General features: G+C 44.8%; 1 protein-coding gene across 2 annotated transcripts in view; it reads right to left on the bottom strand.

Moving 5' to 3' along the window:
- The window catches only part of CABIN1 (calcineurin binding protein 1), a 172701-nt gene that overhangs the window by 148867 nt on the left and 956 nt on the right, over nucleotides 1-22878 (bottom strand). For both annotated transcript variants that reach the window (XM_053587053.1, XM_053587054.1), the window contains exons 2-5: nucleotides 5008-5073; nucleotides 4383-4475; nucleotides 2906-3019; nucleotides 848-982 (exon numbers count right to left, since the gene is read on the bottom strand). In XM_053587053.1, the coding sequence (XP_053443028.1) occupies nucleotides 848-982; nucleotides 2906-3019; nucleotides 4383-4475; nucleotides 5008-5010 (345 nt within the window). In that variant the 5' untranslated portion in view covers nucleotides 5011-5073. The remainder of the gene's footprint in view (nucleotides 1-847; nucleotides 983-2905; nucleotides 3020-4382; nucleotides 4476-5007; nucleotides 5074-22878) is intronic.

Here is a 22878-nt window from a genome sequence, read left to right as displayed (position 1 = left end):
ATCAGCCTGAAAAGGCAAGGCCCCATCTTTACCAAAAATAGGAAAATGAGCCAGGCTTTGTGGCCGGCATCTGTAATCCCAGCTACTCAGGAGGCTGAGGAAGGAGAATCAAGTCCAGGAGTTTGAGGCTGCTGTGACCCAGGCTGAGGCCATGGCACTCCAGCCCAGGTGACAGAATAAGACTGTCTCAAAAAAAAAAAAAGAATAAGAAAATATAGGAGCCTTGTAGGAGTCAAGAAAGACTGTGCTCCGACCTTAATTCATATTTCTAATCTAACACTGATGAGCAGAGCGATCTAAGCCTCTCCTTCCTCATCACTGAAGCGGGATAAAGACAGCTGCTTTGCAGGATGGCAAGAGGACTTGAGTGTGCGCAGGAAGCAACTAACACCATGTCTGGCACGTGAGGTGGACGGAGACAGTGCTGACAGCACAGACATAACAGCAATACCATTAGGACTTAGTGTTACTGGGTGTTAGGTTTCAGGCTCTGTTCTTCATACTTTTATGCATATTGTCTCATTGAATTCTCATAACTATCCTCTTTTTTATTATTTCCACTCTAATGGTATAAACCCAGGAGCATTAAGAGGTTAAAAACTTACCTACATGCACTGAGGGCAGAGGAAGAATTCGCACACAGGTCTCTGCATCCAAGCTTGCCCCTTGCCCCTGCTCTCCAGGCTTGTCTGTACTCAATGTCATGACCCACAGACTAGGCCCTTGGGCAGTACAGGTTGGTATATACCACTACAAACCTTTATTTGGGCCAAAAAGACCCCAACCTCATCCCCTCCACCAGGACCTTTCAAAACACCAAGGGAGCTGAGCACTGCCCAAACCGCACCTCCAAGTAGAATTCCATGGCTGTCTCCAGATCCTCCCGCTGGGCTGCCAACTGGGCCAGATTCTTATATGTAGAATATTTCAGTATTAGCCCAGGGTGTTTCAACCCCTCTTTCTCGTCACCAGATGAGACAGCCTATGAATAAAACAAACAGAGGCGCAGAAGTGACATGGAGGCCCAGAAGCCTCTGCAGTGAGCAGGGTATCTGGCTTCTGGGTTGGCCTCTGTCTAGGGCCCTTGAGCCAGCCCGGTGCTGTCCCTCCACTGGACAATGAAGACATCATACCAGATGTTCTTAGAAGTACCCTCCAGCTTCAATCAGAGAGAAGAAAGCCAGACAGACCACCATGAGGTAGTTTGGAGGCAATCTGGCCATCAATGGAGATGGAGGAACTCTCTCTTCCACGGCTGCCATGCCTGAGGGTTCCAACCTGAACACTGAATGACATTTACAGCACTGCTGGGCCAGCCACACGGAGGCTCTAACTCTGAAGACAGAGCACAAGGTGTGAACAGGCTGCCTGGGGCAGCAGGCAGGGTCTGGAGGTTTACCCCAGGCACTTCCAGATTAGGACTCAGGAGGCTGAGGTCCTAATTCAGTAACTCATCACATAATCACAGACAAGTTACTTTAACTAAATGTTAACTGTCTGACCTCCGTAATATTAAGGACAGTAATTCCTACCCTGATATCAAAAGTTAATAAGTATACCAATGCCATAAGAGTGTAAAAAGAAAGTTTTCTACATATTTTCTATACTTTGCAATTGTTTATAATGAGCATATTTTCCTTTTACACGCATAAAGAGGAAGTGTTAAAACAATCTTTTGAGGCTGAAAGCAACATGTAGCACACAGAAAGATACACAAGCCTTGGTCACAAGCTTCCTCCTGGCGCAGGCTCTGTAATTACACGGCCTGCCCAGCTGCTCACGTCTCTGAGGCCCAGTCTACCCACTCCTCAAATATGCCTGCACCCGGAGACGGAAGTGCAATAAATACATATGCACAGAATAAATCATTTTTCCCTCTCTGTGCCCTCATTCAGTTCCTACTAATGAGGGAGGGGCAGGTCACAATTCTCATGCCCCTAATTCTAAGTCACTATAACCCATAACCAAAGAATCTTGACAAGTCATACAATTAGGAATATGAGTAAATACTTTGAGTGAGAGAAGGAACAGACACTTTCTGCTGACAATTAGAACTCAGTTAGCAGTCTGTCTGATCAGTGGCAGAAATCATCTGGGGTGGGGCTTGAGACAGAAGTGTCTGCCTTCCTAGCCAGGTAAGAGATTACTCAACTGAAGGAGTGTGTGGTCCAGAAAACGCCCGTGGGGTCTTGTCTGCTTCCTCAATACACACCACACCTGTTTGGGCACTTGAATACAAAAGCCTTTCCTCCTAATGAAACAGGTGTCTTTCTAAATCAGTTTCAGTTTGAGTAATTTCCAGACCTCCAGGTGACATCCCCGTGACCCAGCCAAGTCAATGCTGAATTTACCCACCGTTCTAGCCGGGTCCCAAAATGGGGACCAGGGACTGCCCTGCCTGCCCCGGTGTCCCTATCCCTTCTCCCTGACAGTGCTCAAAAGCCTATAACATGCTTACATAGACTCCTCAAGCTCCTGGTCTGTCACTCAAAATGGCATTCACCAACGTGTGCTGCCAACAGAATCATTAGGCATCAGAACACTATGGGTTCCAATGCTGGTTCCAATGCTTCACTCTGTGTGTGGCTCTGAGCCATCAACACCTCACTAAGCCCCAGTTTCCTCATCTGTAAAATAGGAACAATACCTTCACCTACCTAGCAGAGTGGTTGTGAGGATTAATAATGATAGTTGGTGCTTCCTGAGCACTTAAATTTACTCAACCCTCACAACTCAGTGTAGCAGACACTCTATAAGGGGAAAGCAGGCAGGGAAGTGAAATAATGTGTCTGAGGTTGCTCAGCCAAGGAAAAGGACAGCAGAGGTAATACCAGCCCAGGGCACCTGGTCCCAGAGCCCATGTGCTGACCCCCACAACACACTGCCCAGCCTGCTGGTATCGCACCTCCCGCAGCAGGCGTGCTTCTAGGAGCTCATGGTAGGCTTTGGCGGATTCTTCAAACCGGTCATGTTTCTGCAGATCCAGGGCCTTGTGGTACAAGGCAAAAGCCTCTGCTTCCTACAAACAAAGACAAGAGATGTTTTCATGGTTTGTTAAAGGTTTGTATTTTTTAAGCCAACAATGTGTATAATGGGGGCTGTAATCATGGCCATGTTAACTGTCGGCTATATCTTCAATAGTGGAAAAATTCCTAATACTCCAACTTCTTAGGAGCTCATCACTGGGCAAAAAACCCCTCATGAGTCCTCCAAGGAGACGTGAGCAATGCAAGCACCACATAACCTGCAAATATCTTCTCCCATTCTGAGGGCTGTCTGCTTGCTTTGCTTACTATGTTCTTGGCTGTGCAGAAGCTTTTTAGTTTGACCAGGTCCCAGTAATGTATTTTTGAAGCTGCTTCAATTGCCCAGGGGGTCCTCCTCATGAAATACTCACCCAGACCGGTTTCTTCAAGGGTTTTCCCTGCACTCTCTTCTAGTATTTTTACAGTTTCATGTCTTAAGTTGAAATCTTTAATCCAGTGAGAGTCTATCTTAGTTAATGGTGAAAGGTGTGGGTCCAGTTTCAGTCTTCTACAGGTTGCCAGCCAGTTCACCCAGCACCATTTGTTAAATAGGGAATCTTTTCCCCACTAAATGTTTTTAATTGGCTTGTCAAAGATCAAATAACGGTAAGTAGCTGGGTTCATCTCTTGGTTCTCTATTCTGTTACAGACATCGACTTCTCTGTTTTTGTGCCAGTACCATGCAGTTTTGATCACTATCGATTTATGGTATAGTCTGAGGTCTGGTAGCATGATTCCTCCTGCTTTGTTTTTATTTCTGAGTAATGTCTTGGCTATTTGAGTTTTTTTCTGATAAAAAACGAAGTATTATTTTTCTGATATAAAACGAAGTATTATTTTTTCAAGATCTTTACAGATGACAGTGGAGCTTTAACAGAGATTGTGTGAAATAGTTTTAACATGAGATAGAGAGCTAGCCATCTTTCAGAATTTGCCACTAAAATCCCATCAAGGGATACATAACTGCATTTAAAATGAGGCTCCATCTGTAGAAATACGAAGCAATGTTTATGGTGGGGCACGGTGGTTCATGCCTGTAATCCCAGCGCTTTGGGAGGCCGAGGTGGCCAGATTGCCTGAGGTCATGAGTTCGAGACCAGCCTGAGCTAGAGCAAGACCGCATCTCTAAAAATAGCAGGTGTTGTGTCGGGCACCTGTAGTCCAGCTACTTGGGAGGCTGAGGCAAGAGAATCACTTGAGCCCAAGAGTCTGAGATTGTTGTGAGCTATGACGCTATGGCACTCTACCAAGGCTGACAAAGTGAGACTCTGTCTCAAAAAAAAAAAAAAAAAAAAGAAAAGAAAAAAAACTAAAGAAGCAAGGTTTACCTGCAGAGGAAAGCCTTGGATTACATACCTGAGCCTCCTTTGTCTGAGTTTTGTGACTTTTAAAGCTTCCTTCATGATCATCCTCAACTGTGGAGCTGGCATTTAAGGCTGCAATTCGAATCTAGAAATTGAGGTTTAGAGGAAGACACAAGTTACTTTCAGTTGCGATATCATTCATCTCTTCCACCACCTGCAGATGAATACAATTCTATTCCACAGCATAGAATCTGTTCTACCTGGAAAAGCTACAGCCTCCTCTGAATGTGAGGCATAAACAATAAAGCATCACTGAAGGGGAAAAAAAGAATTAGAACATGTTGGGGGAGGGCCATGCCAAGGTATGCACACCCTGGGTACTGTCCACTCCAAAAGGAACAGAGGCTGGGGACCCTTCAGCAACAGCTCAACACAGTGGAAACCAAGTATTGGAAAAACAGATTCCCAACAAGACACGCTAACTTTGTGCCTTTCCAGCAACTGTTACAAGGCCCTGCAAGTCACTTTAGCTTCCACACCCTCAAATGTGCCAGCAGTCTTCCTGGGCAGAGGCTGTTCCACGACGGGAGCCTCAGAGTCCCCCAGGGAAATGCCTCTCACCCCTGGGCATGAAGAAACCAAAGAATGCCAGCACAACAGGCAGGCGTCCGCCTTACCATGTTCAAAGAGGTTCAGCACCGTCACAGCTGCACTCCCATCACAGGCTGCACCAGTCTACAGATCTACAGAGGAAACAGGACAGACTGAGACAGGGCCCGTGAGGAACCAAGAATGTCCCAATGCCGGGGGACCCCAGGGCCACTCCCCCCCGGGCTCTAGGCCACACTGGCTGGTGAATGCCTTGGGACAGCAGCGTGGTCTGTCATGCAGGAGTCCCTCAGCCGCTCACTGGAGTACAGGCTGTTGCCAGGGAATGTACCAGGTGCCAGGCACATAAAAAAGTGAGAATAATTCCTGCCTGAGGGTTTACTGCTCAGCAGAGGTAACAGGCCTCTGAACAATCAATTTTTACAAAAGTTGAATGATATAAAAAGAAACACTGGCATTATCTAAAGATAGAATAATTCACTCAAAGGGATTAAGGCAGGCGGAAGAGGAACAGGACATACTGCAGTGGAAGGTGGTGCTGAAACAAAGAGGAAGACAGCGAGGTGTGGTGGGAAAGCCCTGGAGGGGATGTGCCTGCAGGACGGAGAGGCAGTCTGAGGCCCTGAGCCACCGACCACAGGCAGGCTCCAGGGGGAACAGAATGTTTCTCCTATGCTTTAGAAATATAACGGGAAAAAATAATTAGAAGTAGGCAGATCACTTTGAAGGCTGCAAAAGATGACAGGGTTGGCAAAATGTGGAGAAATCAGAACCTCGTACATGGTTGCTAAGAATATAAAATAGTGTGATACCCGTGGAAAACAGTCCTGCAGTTCCCCCAAAATATTAAACAAAGCCGGCATAGGACCTAGAAATCCCACTACTACCCACCTGCCCAAGAGAAACGAAAACACGTCCATAACGAACAAGCATCAGCATTACAACAGCTAAAAGTAGTATTACTCATTATTATTTATAACGGCATTATTCCTAATAGCTAAAAGGTAGAAAGAAGCCACATGTCCATGAACTGATGAATGGATAAATAAAATGATGTCCATCAGGGAGTATTATCAGTCATAAAAAGGAATAAAGTTCTGATACACGCCAAACATGGAGGAACCGTGAAAAACTGTGCTAAATGAAAGCAGCTGGGGCTGCCATGCTGGCTCACGCCTGTGATCCTAGCACTATAGGAAGCCGAAGGAGGAGGATTGGTTGAGTTCAAGAGTTCGAGACCAGCCTGAGCCAGAACAAGCTCTCGTCGCTACTAAAAGCAGAAAACTTGGCTGGGCACCCATAGCTCAGTAGTTAGGGCACCGGCCACATACACCAGGGCTGGCAGATTCGAACCCAGCCCGGGCCTGCTAAACAACGACAACTGCAACAAAAAAATTACGAGGTGTGGTGCAGGAGTCTGTAGTCCCAGCTACTTGGGAGGCTGAGGCAAGAGAATCACTTAAGCCCAAGAATTTGAGGTTGCTGTGAGCTGTGACGCAACAGCACTCTACCCAGGGTGACATAGTGAGACTGTCTCAAAAAATAAATGAATAATTAATTAAATAAATGCAGAAAACTTAGCTGGGCATGGTGTCACGCACCTGTAGCCCCAGCTGTTTAAGAAGCTGAGGCAGGAGGAAGCTGAGCCCTGGAGTTTGAGGGTGCTGTGAGCTTGCCACTGCACTCTACCTGGGGCAACAGAGCAGACTCTGTCTCAGAAAAAAAAGGGAGTAAAGGAAGAAAGGAAGGAAGGGAGGGAGGAAGGAAAAAGGAAAGAATAGAAAAAGAGGTGCGGGGAGGAGTGAGGAGAGGGGAAGGGGAAGGAAAGAAAGAAAGCGGAAGAAAGCAAAGAAAGGAGAGGGGGACAGACAGGAAGGAAAAGCCAGCAGCCAGCAGCCACAGACCGTCTGACTCCACTCACAGTGGAACTGGGGTAAGTCGACCGCCCAAGGTACTGAAATGAACTGGTCAGCACACAGAGGTGGTCAGCCTAAGGAACTAGGCCTACTGACACATACATGTGGCCCGTGCTCCGTCTATGAAGGGTCAACGTAAGGAGGTGGTCAGTGTAGGGAGTCGGTCAGATACGCAGGTTCTACTGTATATAAAATGTCCAGGACAACAAATCTACAGAGGCAGAAAGCAGACTAGCAGGCGAGGGGAGCACCAGTGAGCTTAGGGTCACTTTCTGGGGGTGATAAGAATGTTCTAATTGTGGTGGTGTTTATACAACTCTGTTAATATATTTAAAAACCACCGAATCTGTACACTTTAAATAGGTAAACAATATGGTATATAAATTGTGTCTCAATAAAGCTCTTATTTTTATTTTTTTGAGACAGAGTCTCACTTTGTTGCCCTTGGTAGAGTGCCATGGCATCAATGATCACAGCAACCTCAAACTCTTGGACTCTAGTGATCCTTTTGCCTCAGTTTTTCATTTTTAGCAGAGACTGGGTCTCACTCTTGCTCAGGCAGGTCTCAAACTCGTGAGCTACCCACCTCAGCCTCCCAGAGTGCTAGGATTACAGGCATGAGCCAAGGCGCCCAGCCGAAGCTCTTATTTTTAAAATGATGCCGGGAGCCCAGACGGAGTGCTGGCAGTGGAGAGGAGGAAGACGTACTAGGAGGCAGACTCACAGGACCTGGAAGGCTGGCCCAGAGGCTGGGACAGGAAAGGGGCACCACAAAGTGAGTCTGGGAGGACGGGAAGGGTAGCTGCTAAACGTCCAACTGAGAGGCTGGCAGAGGGACTGAAAGAGCAAGGCAGGCTAAGCCTCAGCAGACAGACTGCACACTTCTCTAAAATAAAGTGACCAGCAGGGACTTCCAGCATAGCTTCCACAATGGGCTCTGAGTTCTCCAAAGGTTCCTGCAAGAATCGAACCATTCCTAGATTGTTATATTATCTCTTGGGTTTCACATTAGAAGAAGAGAATGATACTGATTAAAAGTTTGAAAAATGCAACTTTACCATCAGCAATGCCATGATGTACACTGTGACCACCATACGATATGAAAAATAAATAAACAAAAGTAGAAACTACAGCATGAAAACCTATTTCTAAGCTATATCAAAACAAAACAATAGCAGAAAGTACGTATTGGAAAGGACATAGAGAAATTAGAGCCCCCAGACATTGTTAGTGAGAACACACAGTGGTGCAGCTGCTATGGAAAAGGACATGGAGAGTTCTTCAAAATGTCCAACACAGAATTATCATACCGTAGGGCTCAGCAATTCCATTCTTTAGGCATATGCCCAAAATAACTGAAAGCAAGGACTCGAGCAAATACCTGCACACCCGCTCTCACTGCAGCATTATTCACAAGAACCAAAGGGAGAGGCAACCCAACTGTGTATTGAAAAGTGAACAGATAAACAAAGTGTAGTGTGTACATACAACAGAACATTATTCAATCTTAAAGTGGAAGGAAATTCTAACAGGTACCCCAACATGAATGAACCTTGAAAACATCACACGAAGTAAAAGAAGCCAGACACAAAAGGACAAACATTGTATGATTCCATATATAGAAGGAACCTAAAACAGACAAATTCACAGGGGCAGAAAGTAGAATGGTGGCTGCCGGGGCCTGGGGGAGGGGCGACTGGGGGTTACTGTTTGATGGTTATAGAGAGCCAGTCTTTTTTTTTGGCCGGGGCTGGGTTTGAACCCGCCACCTCCAGCATATGGGGCTGGCACCCTACTCCTTTGAGCCGCAGATGCCAATCAGTGTAACCTGGCTTATTGTACCCTCAATGAATCCCCAACAACAACAATAATAATAATAATAATAATAAAAAGATGAAAAGAGTTCTGGGGACAGATGGTGGTATGGTAACACAGCAATATGAATGTATACTTAATAACACGAGGCTGTCCACCTGAAGAATGGTTAAAATTGTAACTTTTGTTTGTATATTTTGCTACAAAATAAAAAAGAAAGGAACTATCAATAGGATAAAGCATTTGCAGTTAGTATCAAAGTCAAAGCACAAAGACATTAGTTCCAACAAAGTCTCCACAAGACCCTGATAATCTCCAGGCAGGCCAGCAGCTCAGGCCACTCCTGAGGATTCCCAGCAGGCACAGCCCACAGCCCCAGGACCCAACTGGGACCCCACTGGAGATCAGAGAGGTGGGAGGGGTCTCTCAGTCCCCACTTCACAGCCTTTCTCCTGCTCAGCCACTGGGCTCTGTGCACTGAACTCCAGAAGACCTCTGAGTGCACTGGGCGTCACACAGCCCTGTCCAATTGCCACCTTCACTTACAGACCGGTAACTCAGTAACTACTCCGTAACCACTTAGTAACTATTTACTTGTTGATTTTTTTCACCACTACCTTACTATAAAAATTGGCTGTCCCTACATAGACGTAGAGTTGTAAGAAGGAAAAACTGAATTTGGTATAAGATTTTAGTGTGACTGGGCTGTCTCAAGATGCCTTAGAGATGACAGGAGATGGCCCCAAGTCCAGGGTGGGGTTCTACCCACATGTTGCATGAGACGCTGCACCTTCTCCTTCCCCACCTCCAGAGAGTCTAATCCATTACCAGCCTTGGTATCCTTGTGTAAAAAGGGGACAATGACCTGACTAGACTCAGAGCTCCTCTAGCAGAGACCAGCAGGTTCAGCTAGGATTCCCTGTGCCACACTCACACTATATATAACCAGCCTTGTCTCTGTCCCCGTGCCACTACACAGGGACGGGAGAGAAGCCAGAGGGTGGCAATTATACCTGCCCACAGGCCTCTGGACCCACTTTCCCCAGGGCAGGTACTAGCTCCAAGTCGTGGCAAGTCCTCCTGGATACCAACTGAACCCTTGCAGAGGAAAAGAAGATGAGGGTCTAGGAACGGTGGAAGGATGAGGTCTCTGGGGCAGCGGCAGGGTCTGTGTGTATGGGCGGGAGCACATAGGAGATGAGGGTCCAGGGATGGTGGACGGATGAGGTCTCTGGGGCAGCAGCAGGGTCTGTGTGTATGGACGGGAGCACATAGGAGACGAGGGTCCAGGGACAGCGGACAGATGAGGTCTCTGGGGCAGCAGCAGGGTCTGTGTGTATGGACGGGAGCACACAGGAGATGAGGGTCCAGGGATGGTGGACGGATGAGGTCTCTGGGGCAGTGCAGAGTCTGTGTGTATGGACGGGAACACATAGGAGATGAGGGTCCAGGGATGGTGGATGGATGAGGTCTCTGGGGCAGCAGCAGGGTCTGTGTGTATGGACGGGAGCACATAGGAGACGAGGGTCCAGGGACAGTGGACGGATGAGGTCTCTGGGGGCAGTGCAGGGTCTGTGTGTATGGGCGAGAGCACATAAACAGCCATCGTGCCCAGGAACAACCTACTCCTGGATAAAGCAAGCTTGTCTGCCTCTTGCCACCCTCTTGCCTCAGCAGCACCTTGCAGGAAAACATCCAGCTACCACCAGGATTGTGCAGGGTAGACCTGGGCCTTCCCCTGGGGCATCTACTTCTGTGTGTCCAGAACCACCGTGGGTCCAGGTCCACTCTTAGAGATGACAGGAGATGGCCCCAAGTCCAGGGTGGGGTTCTACCCACATGCTGCATGAGACGCTGCACCTTCTCCTTCCCCACCTCCAGATAAATGGCGCCTGCTCTCCTTGAGGCAACCAAACATCCCTGAGTACTGTGATCAGCAGAGCCAAAGACGCTAAAGGAGCCTGCAGTGTAAGAGAAAAAAATAAGAGATTTCAGGGTTCCTAATTATATTCGAAATTGTTCCATGTTAAAACTCAAGCCCACTTTCCTCACTGAAAGGGCACAAGTGCTAACTCTGACACTCTAAAGAAAGCACCACATTGCACCTCTCCCCCTCTCTAGCCTACCCAGACACCTCTACAGCCCGGTCCTGTCCTCTCCTCCTCTCTAGCCTACCCAGACACCTCTACAGCCCCGTCCTGTCCTCTCTACAGCACCGTCCTGTCCTCTCTACAGCACTGTCCTGTCCTCTCCCCTCTCTAGCCTACCCAGACACCTCCACAGCCCCGTCCTGTCCTCTCTACAGCACCGTCCTGTCCTCTCTACAGCACCGTCACGTACTCTCCCTTGTATTTTAAGCAGTCTTACAAGATAGGCATTTTCTTATCCATTTTCCAGATTAGAAAACTGTGACTTAGGGAGACTGGCTGGCACAATGCTAGAGTAAGACAAAAACAAGATACCAAGCCCAGTGCTCTTTCCAGCACAGCAAAACATGACTTGCCTCACCGAAGAATCTCCTGGCTTCTCACTCTGGCTTCCCAGGACACACACAGCTGAGAGCTCCTTGAGATAAGAGCTGTATCTGGTGTCTTGCGAGGGCTCTGAACAGGTTTGCTAATGGCCATGAAATAAATTGTATTTGTCCAGACAGCTGGGCTTCACTTATGCATCATCAAGATCACTCCATAGAAGCAGAACACATGTCCAGTTCTCTAATAACAGTACCAGCAAAAAGCTATTCCCTGCCCAAGCATCACACTAATTCTAAACTCAGAGACCAGCCTCCATTTCATGGATGAACCACCTCAGGCTAGCCACATTACATAATATGCCTCAGTTTACCCAGCTGCTCTGCAGCAGGACCCAGCTACTGGGTTCAGTTCTCTAATAACAGTACCAGCCAAAAGCTACTCTATGCCCAAGCATCACACTAATTCTAAACTCAGAGACCAGCCTCCATTTCATGGATGAACCACCTCAGGCTAGCCACATTACATAATATGCCTCAGTTTACCCAGCTGCTCTGCAGCAGGACCCAGCTACTGGGTTCAGTTCTCTAATAACAGTACCAGCCAAAAGCTACTCTATGCCCAAGCATCACACTAATTCTAAACTCAGAGACCAGCCTCCATTTCATGGATGAAGCACCTCAGGCTAGCCACGTTAGATAACATGCCTCAGTTTACCCAGCTGCTCTGCAGCAGGACCCACCTTTAAGCTTGGCACTGCTTTTCAATATAGGTCTTCAGAACTGAACACAGACACATAATGAAAGTGAGGCTCACTCATGAGTTTCCACTTTTCACCAAGGGGAACTTAAAAACCAAAAACGACCCATTGTGCACATGAGGCCAACTAGACCAGTGTGCTTTCTGCCCACTGCCCCCAATCCTGCCTTATCATTGCTACTCTCAGCTGTCCCAAATTATCAGCAGCAAAATTAAGAATTACATGGAAAAGACCAGGCAGTTCTGTAATATGTACTGTATAATCCCCTTTTCTGGCACCTACTATTTTAAAACTGGCCTTTACCTAAGACATAAAAATAAAATATCTTCTTAAAACTAAAAATCTTATACTGACTTAATACAGCAAGAGACTATTCCTTCTGAATTTTCCCTCTACACGCCCACCTGCACACCAGAGTCATCCTGTCTCGGGGTCTATAAACGCCTCCAGGGAAGCAGTCCTGTCTTATTTATTTTTGTAGCCCCGTGTCTGGCACAGAACTGGTGCTCCGTCAAGGAAGGGACAAGTGAATAGATAAGCTGTATCTAAGCAGCTCGCCTATTTTTCAGTCCTGCCCTCCATGTGAGGTTGAGACGCAAACAGAAAGCAAAGTGCTTCCCTGTGCAGGACAAATCTGCACCCCATTTTAGAGACGAGGAAGCTGAGACCTGCACCCATATTCTTAAGGATAGCGTGGTCATAAAACCGCACCATTCCATAGCAAAGACCAGATGGGAGCTGGAAAGGAGAAACTGGAGGATACATCTAACGTTTTTTTTTTTTTGAGACAGAGCCTCACTTGTCACCCTCTGTAGAGTGCTGTAGCATCACAGCTCACAGCAACCTCAAATTCTTGGGCTCCAGTGTTTCTCTTGCCTCAGCCTCCAGAGTAGTTGGGACTACAGGCACCTGCCACAACACCTGGCTATTTTTAGAGATGGGGTCTTGCTCTGGCTCAGGCTGGTCCCCAACCCATGAGCTCAGGCGATCTACCTGCCTCAGCCTTCCAAGTGCTGGGATTACAGGCGTTGAGCCACTGCGCCTGCTCCAGTATGGAGAGCAGCATTCCTGTATCAGCTCATAGGATTCCTCAGGCCCCTGTAGCAGCTTCTCTGATCGCCACCCCTGGGGATGTGGCCGGCACTGCACGTGCTCATCACACACCTCCAGGACAGGCATACTTCATTTTACTGTGCTTTACTTTACTGAGCTTTGCAGATACTTTATTTTGACAAATTGAAGGTTTGTGGCAACCCTGCATCAAGTAAGTCAATTGGTGCCATTTTTTTGTTACTAACATTTTCTATTTATTAATAAAAAGCACACAGTATAAGCCCTTCACCCCAATGCAAGTGCTCAGTAAAAAATTAACAATAAACCCCGGCTGGCACAGACATGACTTGCTCAGCATGACTTAAACATACAAGAACAGCAATCGACGTTTACTACATCACATGCCCACTTCTACTCCCAGAGTAATCACAGACATGGTAACAATACACATGATTTTTCACTTAGAAATATTATTAAAACCAAATTTACTATTGCGACAACAAAAATGTAATCCATTAACTGGACGCTGTCTTTATTTTTCCTTGAGTTGCTGTTTTGTGTCTTAGTTGAGATTGCCACAATTGAACACATATCCATTCTGACTGACAGACTTCCATGGTTCCTTTAAAAATTTCAGATATTGGTAATTCCACAAAACACTAAACACATCACATACTACAAAGATACTAAAAGGAACCATGGAATAGTTACACTTAGTAGTTACTTCAGAAAATCTCTGCAAATTGTAAGTAAAATAATATACTTGCTGACCATTGGATGGTGACTGGATAGATAACATGATGAAATCTTTTATTGTAACAGCAGTTCTTCAATCTGGGGGTCAAACCACTCTTTCACTGGGGTCGCCTAAGACCATCCTGCATATCAGATATTTACATTACGATTCATAACAGTAGCAAAATTACGGTTATGAAGTAGCAACAAAAATAATCTTATGGTTGGGGGTCACCACGACATGAGGAACTGTATTAAAGGGTCCTGGCATTAGGAAGGTTGAGAATCACTGTATTTATTATAAGCCATTCCAATGTTAACCTTTTCCATATAGAAAACAAAAACACAAAAATAAACCCACCATCATTTTGCATAACATTAAGTGACTCTAAAACAAAAATTCTTTTTTTTTTTTTTTGAGACAGAGCCTCAAGCTGTCGCCCTGGGTAGAGTGCTATGGCATCACAGCTCACAGCAACCTCCAACTCCTGGGCTCAAGCAAGTCTCATGCTTCCACCTCCCAAGAAGCTGGGACTACAGGCACCCGCCACAACGCCCAGCTATTTCTTGGTTGTAGCCGTCATTGTTGTTTGGCAGGCCCAGGCTGGATTCGAACCCGCCAGCTCAGGTGTATGTGGCTGGTGCCTTAGCCGCTTGAGCCACAGGTGCCAAGCCTAAAACAAAAATTTTTAACAGAACTTGTAAAATGTTTAAAAGCCAAAAGTGATGAAATATAAGCTTTATTTTTCATTTCTCCAGATTATTTTAAAAGGATTATAGACATAGGTGAATATTTACAAACCAAATAATGATTTAAGGCCACACGTAGAAGTTTTAAGTATTAAACAGAATGGGCTGGGTGCTGTGACTCATGTCTATAATCCTAGCCCTCTGGGAGACTGAGGCAGGAGGATCACTTGAGGTCAGGAATTCAAGAACAGCCTGACCAAAAGCAAAATCCCATTTCTACCAAAAATATTAAAAATTAGCCGAGCATGGTGTCGTGTGCCTGTAGTCCCAGTTATCTGAGGTTGCAGGGAACTATGATGATGCCAACTTCACTCTAGCCGGGGTGACAGAGTGAGACCTTGTCTCAGAACGTATGAACTAAGTGATGCTGGGACAAATTAGTAGGCATCTAAAGATAAAATTAGATCCATATCTCACACCAAATATAAGAATGAACTCCAAATGGATTAGGAATCTAAATGAAAATAAAAAAGGAAACCAAACAACCACTAAAGGAAGCGTGGGTGAACTTCCCTTTACCCTCTAAAGTTAATATTTAGTGTTTTTTGTTTGGTTTTGGTTTTTCTTGAGACAGGGTCTTGCGCTGTAGCCTGAGCTAGAGGGCAGTGGTGTCATCATAGCTCACAGCAACCTCAATTCCTGGGCTCAAAAGATCCTCCTGCCTCAGCCCCCCAAGTAGCTGGGACTATCAGCGCATACCACCAAGCATGGCTAATTTTTCCATTTTTTGTAGAGACAGAGTCTCACTCTTTTTCAGGCTGGTCTTGAACTCCTGGCCTCAAGCAATCCTTCTGCCTTGGCCTCCCAAAATGATAGGATTATAATATTTAGTATTCTTTTCCTTTTTTTAAGTTCTTTTTTTTCTTCACTGAAACAGTTTTTGATGTACTTACTTAGTGTTAAGTATTACAGAAAGGCTTTCTGACTATAATTTAAAATCCAGAGACAGTCAAAAAAAATAAAAAAATAAAATCCAGAGACAGTCAAGAATGGTAAAGCAGGGCAGCGCCTATAATTCAGTGAGTAGGGCACCGGCCACATACACCCAGGCTGGCTGGTTTGAACCCAGCCTGGGCCAGCTAAATAACAATGACAACTGCAACAACAACAAAAAATAGCCAGGCATTGTGGCGGGCACCTGTAGTCCCAGCTACTTGGTAGGCTGAGGCAAGAGAATCGCTTAAGCCCTAGAGCAGGGGTCCTCAAACTACGGCCCGCCGGGTGTTTTTGCCACAGCTGCCTTGTCCTGCTTAGTAGCCGACTTGTCCCGGGAAGCAGTGCGCATGTGTGGAATGTGCCCCACTCTTCTACTCCCCTCCTACTCTCCGACTGCCCTCCTGTCTCTCGACTTCTCTCAGTCTCTGGTGTAATCGGAGGAGTCACCAGGTTGCCTGTGCAGAGCCTGCGGCTGCCTAAGGACCAAGGTAAGAACAAGTTAGGGTTTTTTTTTTTGAAGTTAGGAGAGCTTTTTTTTTAAGTTGGTTAGTTGGTTGGGGTGGTTTCTGGGGGGTTGCATCACAGTGATAACGCAAAAAGTCAGCGCTCAGTGCTAATGCAAATTGTCAGTGCTCAGAGGTAATGCAAATGGTCAGAGCTCAGAGATCATGCAAATAGTCAGTGCTCAGTGGTAATAATTGTAAGTGCTCAGTGTTAATGCAAATTGTTAGTGCTCAGTATTAATGCAAATTGTCAGCAGTCAAGGTTATCACAAATGATCAGTGGTCAGTGTTAATGCAAATGGTCAGTGCTCAGTGTTATCACATGGGGGCCCCAAACTGGTAATCTGCCTAGGGCCCCGTGGAAACTTAATCTGGCTCTGCAGACAGCCGAGGAGTAGGAAACCCAATTTAAATGCCAGTAAGTGTATTTATATTCTGATTGCTATTCAGTTGTGTATGATGTTGTATGTTGTGTGCTGTGTAAGCCTGGTTCACACTGTTGTGATCTCTGAGCAGGGCGAGTTCAGCCATATGCTTGTATTAGATTTCGAAGAAAAAAGGCATACGTGCCTTCTTTTTTCCTGCAGTGGAATCTGATCACATGGGTAAGAAGACCCATGGGTAAGAAGACCCATGCGATCAGATTCCTGTGTGAGTTCACAGATCGCAGCGCAGTTCGCACAGGGTAGTGTGAACTGGAAAGGTGGTGGAGGAACCGGCTCTGTAATCATGCCTGTTCCCGCACCACACCAGTGTGAGCCTGAGGTAAAAGCGGAGTTCCACCATATGGGCACTGGCGAGGCTGAAATGATGTGGACTAGCAAGGCTGCATTGATGGACACTGATCAGACTGTATTGATGGACACTGATCAGACTGCATTGATGGGCAGTGCAGTCTATATGTCTCTGTGTGGGCAAAGTTATTGCTGAAATATTGTTTTTGGAGCACTGTATATATATATATATATATATATATAGGTATTTTACTAATAGCAACTTGGGATCCCTAGGAAACAATGATATCAAGAAAGAGAAAATTGACTCGGAGGGTAGGATATTCAAAGAACAGTGGACGTATGATTACTTTTTCATGCAGTACAAGGAAAGAGCTGTGTGTCTGATATGCCAGAATATAGCGTCTGTGTTCAAAGAATACCATTTGCGTCAACATTATCAAACTCAACATAAAGATAAATATGATAGTTTGGTCGGAGAAGTGAGAAAATATAAAATATTAAAACTGAAATATACATTGACAACTCAGCAAAATACTTTTGTGATGCAGAAACAGCCAAATTCTTCATCACTATGAGCAAGTTTTCAAGTTGCCAAGATAATACCGCGCACTGGCAGACCATTCATGGAGGGAGAATTTGTTAAAGAATGCCTTCTTTCTTTTGCCAAAGAGATTTGTCCAGAGAAGGCCAATTTATTTAGTACAGTGAGTCTTTCAGGACCCTCAATTACACAAAGGATTGAAGAAATGGGAGACAATTTGCATCAGCATTTGCAAAACTCCACAAAAACCCTTTCCTATTTTTCCTTGGCACTTGATGAAAGTAATGATGTTCGTGATTCTGCAAAACTTCTAATTTTTACTCGTGGTACGAATGACTATTTCAAAGTCACAGAAGAGCTTGCTGCACTGCAAAGCATCAAAGGAACAACTACAGGAGAGGATATTTATGAAAAGGTTTGCCAAACTGTGAATAGTTTGGAGCTGGACTGGGCAAAACTAGCCAGTGTGACAACTGATGGTGCTCCTAGGATGGTGGGGTCTAAGAAAGGAGTAATTGCTCACATTAACCAAGAGATGGACAAACATAACCATTCTCATCCAATAGCCATACACTGCCATACACTGCCTCATCCACCAACAAATGCTGTGTAGTAAATCACTGAAGTTGGACTCTGTTATGAAAACTATGGTATCTTATGTTAACTTCATTAGAGGTAATACACTAAACCACAGACAATTTCAGGAATTTCTGTCTGAGCTAAGTGTTGCCTGTGAAGATGTTCCATACCACACGGAAGTCCATTGGCTGAGTCGAGGGAGAATTTTGAAACATTTCTATGACCTACTTCCACAGATTATAGCTTTTCTGCTTTCAAAAAACAAGTACCAGAGCTCAGTGATGCAGAATGGAAATGGCACCTTGCCTTTCTGACAGATGTAACAGAGCTACTCAACAGTTTCAATGTGCAACTTCAAGGAAAGGGGAAGCTCATCTGTGCTATGCAATCACATGTGAAAGCATTTGAAGCAAAATTAGGCCTCCTCATTAAACAAGTGAAGGAGGAAAATTTCTGCTATCTCCCCACAACTCAAAATCTGTTAGCGGAAAATCTATTGGTTGCATTCCCAAATAAAACATGTGTGGATTCACTGGAAAAGTTGCAAAAGGAGTTCCAATTTAGATTTAAAGAGCTTCATCTCCATGAACAGGACATACAGCTTTTCTGTAACCCATTTTCTAGCGACATTGAAAATGTGGATACGATTTACCAAATGGAACTGGCTGAACTGCAGAATTGTGACTCTCTGAAAGATGCATTCAAGTCAAGCAGCCTTCCTAATTTCTATGCATCTCTCCCCTCTGAGACATATTCTAAGCTCAGGAACCATGCACTCAAAATGGCAACCATCTTGGGTAGCACTTATGTCTGTGAACAGACTTTTTCCAGAATAAAACATCTGAAATCTCCAACCAGATCTAGACTAACTGATGCACACTTGCATCACTTGTCACAACTAGCAGTGACAAATATGGAACCGAACATTGACCATCTCATTAGCCAAAAGCAGGCCCATAGTTCCCATTGAAATACTGGTAAGTTTGTTGATTTAACTTTACTTGTTCTTCATTTTAAATACTGTATTTGTTCCCATTTTATTTTTTTACTTCAAAATAAGATATGTGCAGTGTGCATAGGAATTTGTTCATAGTTTTTTTTTTTAACTATAGTCCGGCCCTCCAACAGTCTGAGGGACAGTGAACTGGCCGCCTGTTTAAAAAGTTTGAGGACCCCTGCCCTAGAGTTTGAGGTTGCTGTGAGCTGTGACACCATAGCACTCTACTGAGGGTGACATAGTGAGACTCTTGTCTCAAAAAAACGAAAAAAAAAGAATGGTAAAGCAAGCATTCCATGTACTCAACACTAATTTGAAACTTGAAACTAGCAGATTAACAACTACAGGCCCACATGAAAGAAAAACACAATTAAATGCAAGGGGGAGGGGAGCGGGTAGGGGGTTCAGTAAGCTTCCATCTACCAGATACAATGTAGGGGTATACAGCACACCTCCTGGGTAAAGGACTAAACTACAACTGGGACTTTACCTTACATATACAAACTACATAACTTAATGGTATATACCCTCATAGTAATCTGAAATAAAAATAAACTCCAGAGACAGTAAAGGACTGACAAATTTAACCACACAAAAATTTAAGAATTTTTGCATGCCCAAAGAAATGAGAAAAAAAAAATCAAAAGACAAGTGACAAACTGGGAGAAAACATATGCCACCATCAAGGGATTAATATCCCTAACAAATAAACAGCTCTTAAAACTGAGGGACGCAGCACTATTTACAACACCTAAAAGCTGGAAGCAACCCAAGTGTCCATCAACAGAGAATGGATTAAAAAAAAAAAAAGTAGCACATATGCACAACGCAACATTACTCAGCTTTAAAAAAGGAAGGTACCCTAACACATGCTTCAGAAAAGAAGGTAATTCTGAAATTTGCTACAGCACAGAGGACATTATGCTAAGTGAAATAAACCAAACACCAAAAAAGGGCAAATATTACCTAGAGTAATCAAATTCATAGAAACAAAAAGTAGAATGGGCTCAGTGCCTGTAGCTCAGTGGCTAGGACACCTGCCATGTACACCAAAGCTGGCAGGTTCAAATCCATCCCAGGCCTGCCAAACAATAAGGACAATTATTAAAAAAAAAAATAGCCAGGCGTTGTGGCAGGCACCTGTAGTCCCACTACCTGGGAGGCTGAGGCAAGAGAATCACTTAAGCCCAAGAGTTAGAGGATGCTATGATCTGTGATGCCATAGCACTCTATCAAGGGTGACATAGTAAGACTCTGTCTCAAAAAAAAAAAAAAAAACAAAGTAGAATGGTGGCTCATTGGACCAGGGGGAAGGGAGAAATGGGCAGTTATTGTTTAATGGGGACTGAGTTTCAGTCTGAAAAGATAAAAAAAGTTCTAGAGGTAGATGACAGTGATGGCTGCACAGCAACACAGAAGTATTTAATGGCACAAAATGGTACACTTAAAATGGTAAATTGTGGCTAGTTATAGCAGCTCACTCCTGTAAACCCAGAACTTTGGGGGGCTGAGACAGGGTGATTGCTTGAGGCCGGGAATGTGAGAGCAGCCTGGGCAACATAAGGAGACTCCCCTTCTCTACACAAAACTAAACTAATTACAGGCACACGTCTGTAGTCCTAGCCTCTCAGCAGGCTGAGGAGGGAGGATCATTTGAGCCTAAGACTACAGGCTACAATGAGCTATGATTTTACACCACCATACTCCAACCTGGGCAACAGAGTGAGAAGGAAGGAAGGAAGGGGAGGGAGGGAGAAAGAGCTCTATGAACAGATATGGAGCAATTTTCGAGACATACGGTTAGGTGACACAAGCAAACACAATTATCTATAGCATGCCACTCTTCATATAAGAAAGAAGAGGATGTAAGAAAATACACAATTCTGTGTTCATCTGTGCAAAAGAAACACATGAAAATCCAGGTACTAAGACAACTATTAGCTCTACTGGGCAGGTGGGAACGGGGTGCAGAGAAGGGTAAACGAGAACAGGGTGGTAGGAATGAGGAGGGGCGACACTTCTCAGAGCATACGTTTGTGTGTAGCACTGGCTCTCAGAACCACAGTCATGTTTCAGATCCCAAAAAATAAACAACTATATTCAACTAGGATGCAGGGGGAATACAAAATGAAATGTAACCATTAACAATGAACCTTACTGTATTACAACTAACGTAAGCACACTGAAGGGCATGAGGAAGAAAAGAAGTAACCTAAGTAACTGGAAAACAGTATCTTAACTGGATTCTGTGCCGCTGAAGACAAAAAGAGCTGTGACTCCAGAGTTAGGGTGGAGAAAATACAAGGTGAGCCTGAAACACCTTGTGGTGGCATAAAGGAAGTGCATGCTCAAAAAAGAAGGGAAGGGAAGGGAAGGGAAGGGAGGGGAGGGGAGGGGGAGGAGGGAGGGGGAGGGGGAAGGGGGAAGGGGAAGGGAAAGGGAAAGGGAAGGGAAGGGAAGGGAAGGAAAGGAAAGGAAAGGAAAGGAAAGGGTGAGGCCCACTGACAGGAGACAGAAGATACCCTGAAGAAAATCTTAAATAGCCAATGTTCACACAGTAAGCAACAAAAATTATTTAGATTATACTGAATCATATTACTGAATTTTAACTCATAGAATAAAATATTTAGGGTCCAAACTGATACAAATAAATAAGTAAAAGAGAGCATGTATAGCTCTCCCTTCAGTAGAATTTCAATAAATGTACAAGGAAAAAGATAAATAGATAAATATCTCAGGGCAAACACCACAAAGACCCACAGATGTCTGCTGAAGTCAGTGCGCGCAAATTTGTGAAGACCAGAATCTGTGTCCTCTCAACTTATCTCCCCTAAGATACTTAACCACAAAGGGAAAAACAGTAACTTTATAGTGTAGAACCTGCAGACACCCAGTCAACAAAGAGATCAAGGCAAATATCACCAGTAATAAGTTACATCAGTATCTTGGACTCCATCTGATGCTGAGAAGGGCAGAAAAACAACATCTGTCATCATTCTAGCCAAAAATGTACAACCTGACTCTAATCATGAGAGAACCCTGGACAAACCTAATTGGAGGGACATCACACAAAATTGCTGATCAGTACAGCTTTGAAAGGATCAAAGCCAAGAAAGAGAAGAAAAGATGAGGGACTGTTACAGAGTACAAGAGACCAAGGAGAAACCACTAAACGCAACATGGGATCTGAGATAGGATCCTGAAATGAAAACAGAACCTTGGTGGAAAAATTGGTGAAATTCAAATCAGGTCTGTAGTGTAGTTAACAGTACTGCACCAATATTAGTTTTCTGTTCCTTATCATTGTATTATGATTATATAAGATGTTAACATCACATTAGGGAAAGCAGGATGAAGAACATAGGGAACTCTCTGTGTTACTGTCGCAACCTTTTTCTAAATCTAAAATCAGTTTACAATAAAAAGCTTAGGCTTGGCACCCACATGTACCCACCACATACACCAAGGCTGGAGGGTTCGAACCCGGCCGGGGCCTGCTAAACAACAATGACACTTGCGTTGTGGCGGGCGCCTGTAGTCCCAGCTACTTGGCAGGCTGAGGCAAGAGAATCGCCTAAGCCCAAGAGCTAGAGGTTGCTGTGAACTGTGATGCCAGGGCACTCTACCGAGGACAGTAAAGTGAGACTCTGTCTCAGAAAAAAGAAAAAGAAATAAGAGAAAGGAAATACCTATTCATTTTTGGACTAGCAGCCTAGCAGCTGCATTTTCTCAGAAGAGTATTCGCCAGTTTAAGCTCACAAGTGTCCAAACTCTTCCAGAGTACCATTTCCACAGCCAAGAACACATGATAAGGACCAGCAGCATACTTTGGGCACCCGGCAGCACTCGCATCCTCAGTGTAAGAGGTGGTGCTTCAGGGCCTGCTCTGGATCAGGAGCTGGGAAGCCTAGGTCTTAGGGTCAGTTGTGACACAACACGGCTGTGTGTGTGACTGAGAAAGCATATAATACCCTTCTCTGGGTTTTAATTTCCCTGACAGCATAATTAATGGTTTGGAGTAGACAAGAGCTCTGCAAGCTAACTCTAGCCCATTGTTTTTGTATCACCCAGGAGCAAAGAATGGCTTTTATATTTTTAAAAGGTTGAGGGAAAAAATACATAATGCATGGAAATTTTACATGTAAA

The sequence above is a fragment of the Nycticebus coucang genome, chromosome 4 (assembly GCF_027406575.1).
Source record: "Nycticebus coucang isolate mNycCou1 chromosome 4, mNycCou1.pri, whole genome shotgun sequence".
NCBI classification, from domain to species: Eukaryota; Metazoa; Chordata; class Mammalia; order Primates; family Lorisidae; genus Nycticebus; species Nycticebus coucang.
This window is presented reverse-complemented; position numbering and strand designations above follow the sequence as displayed.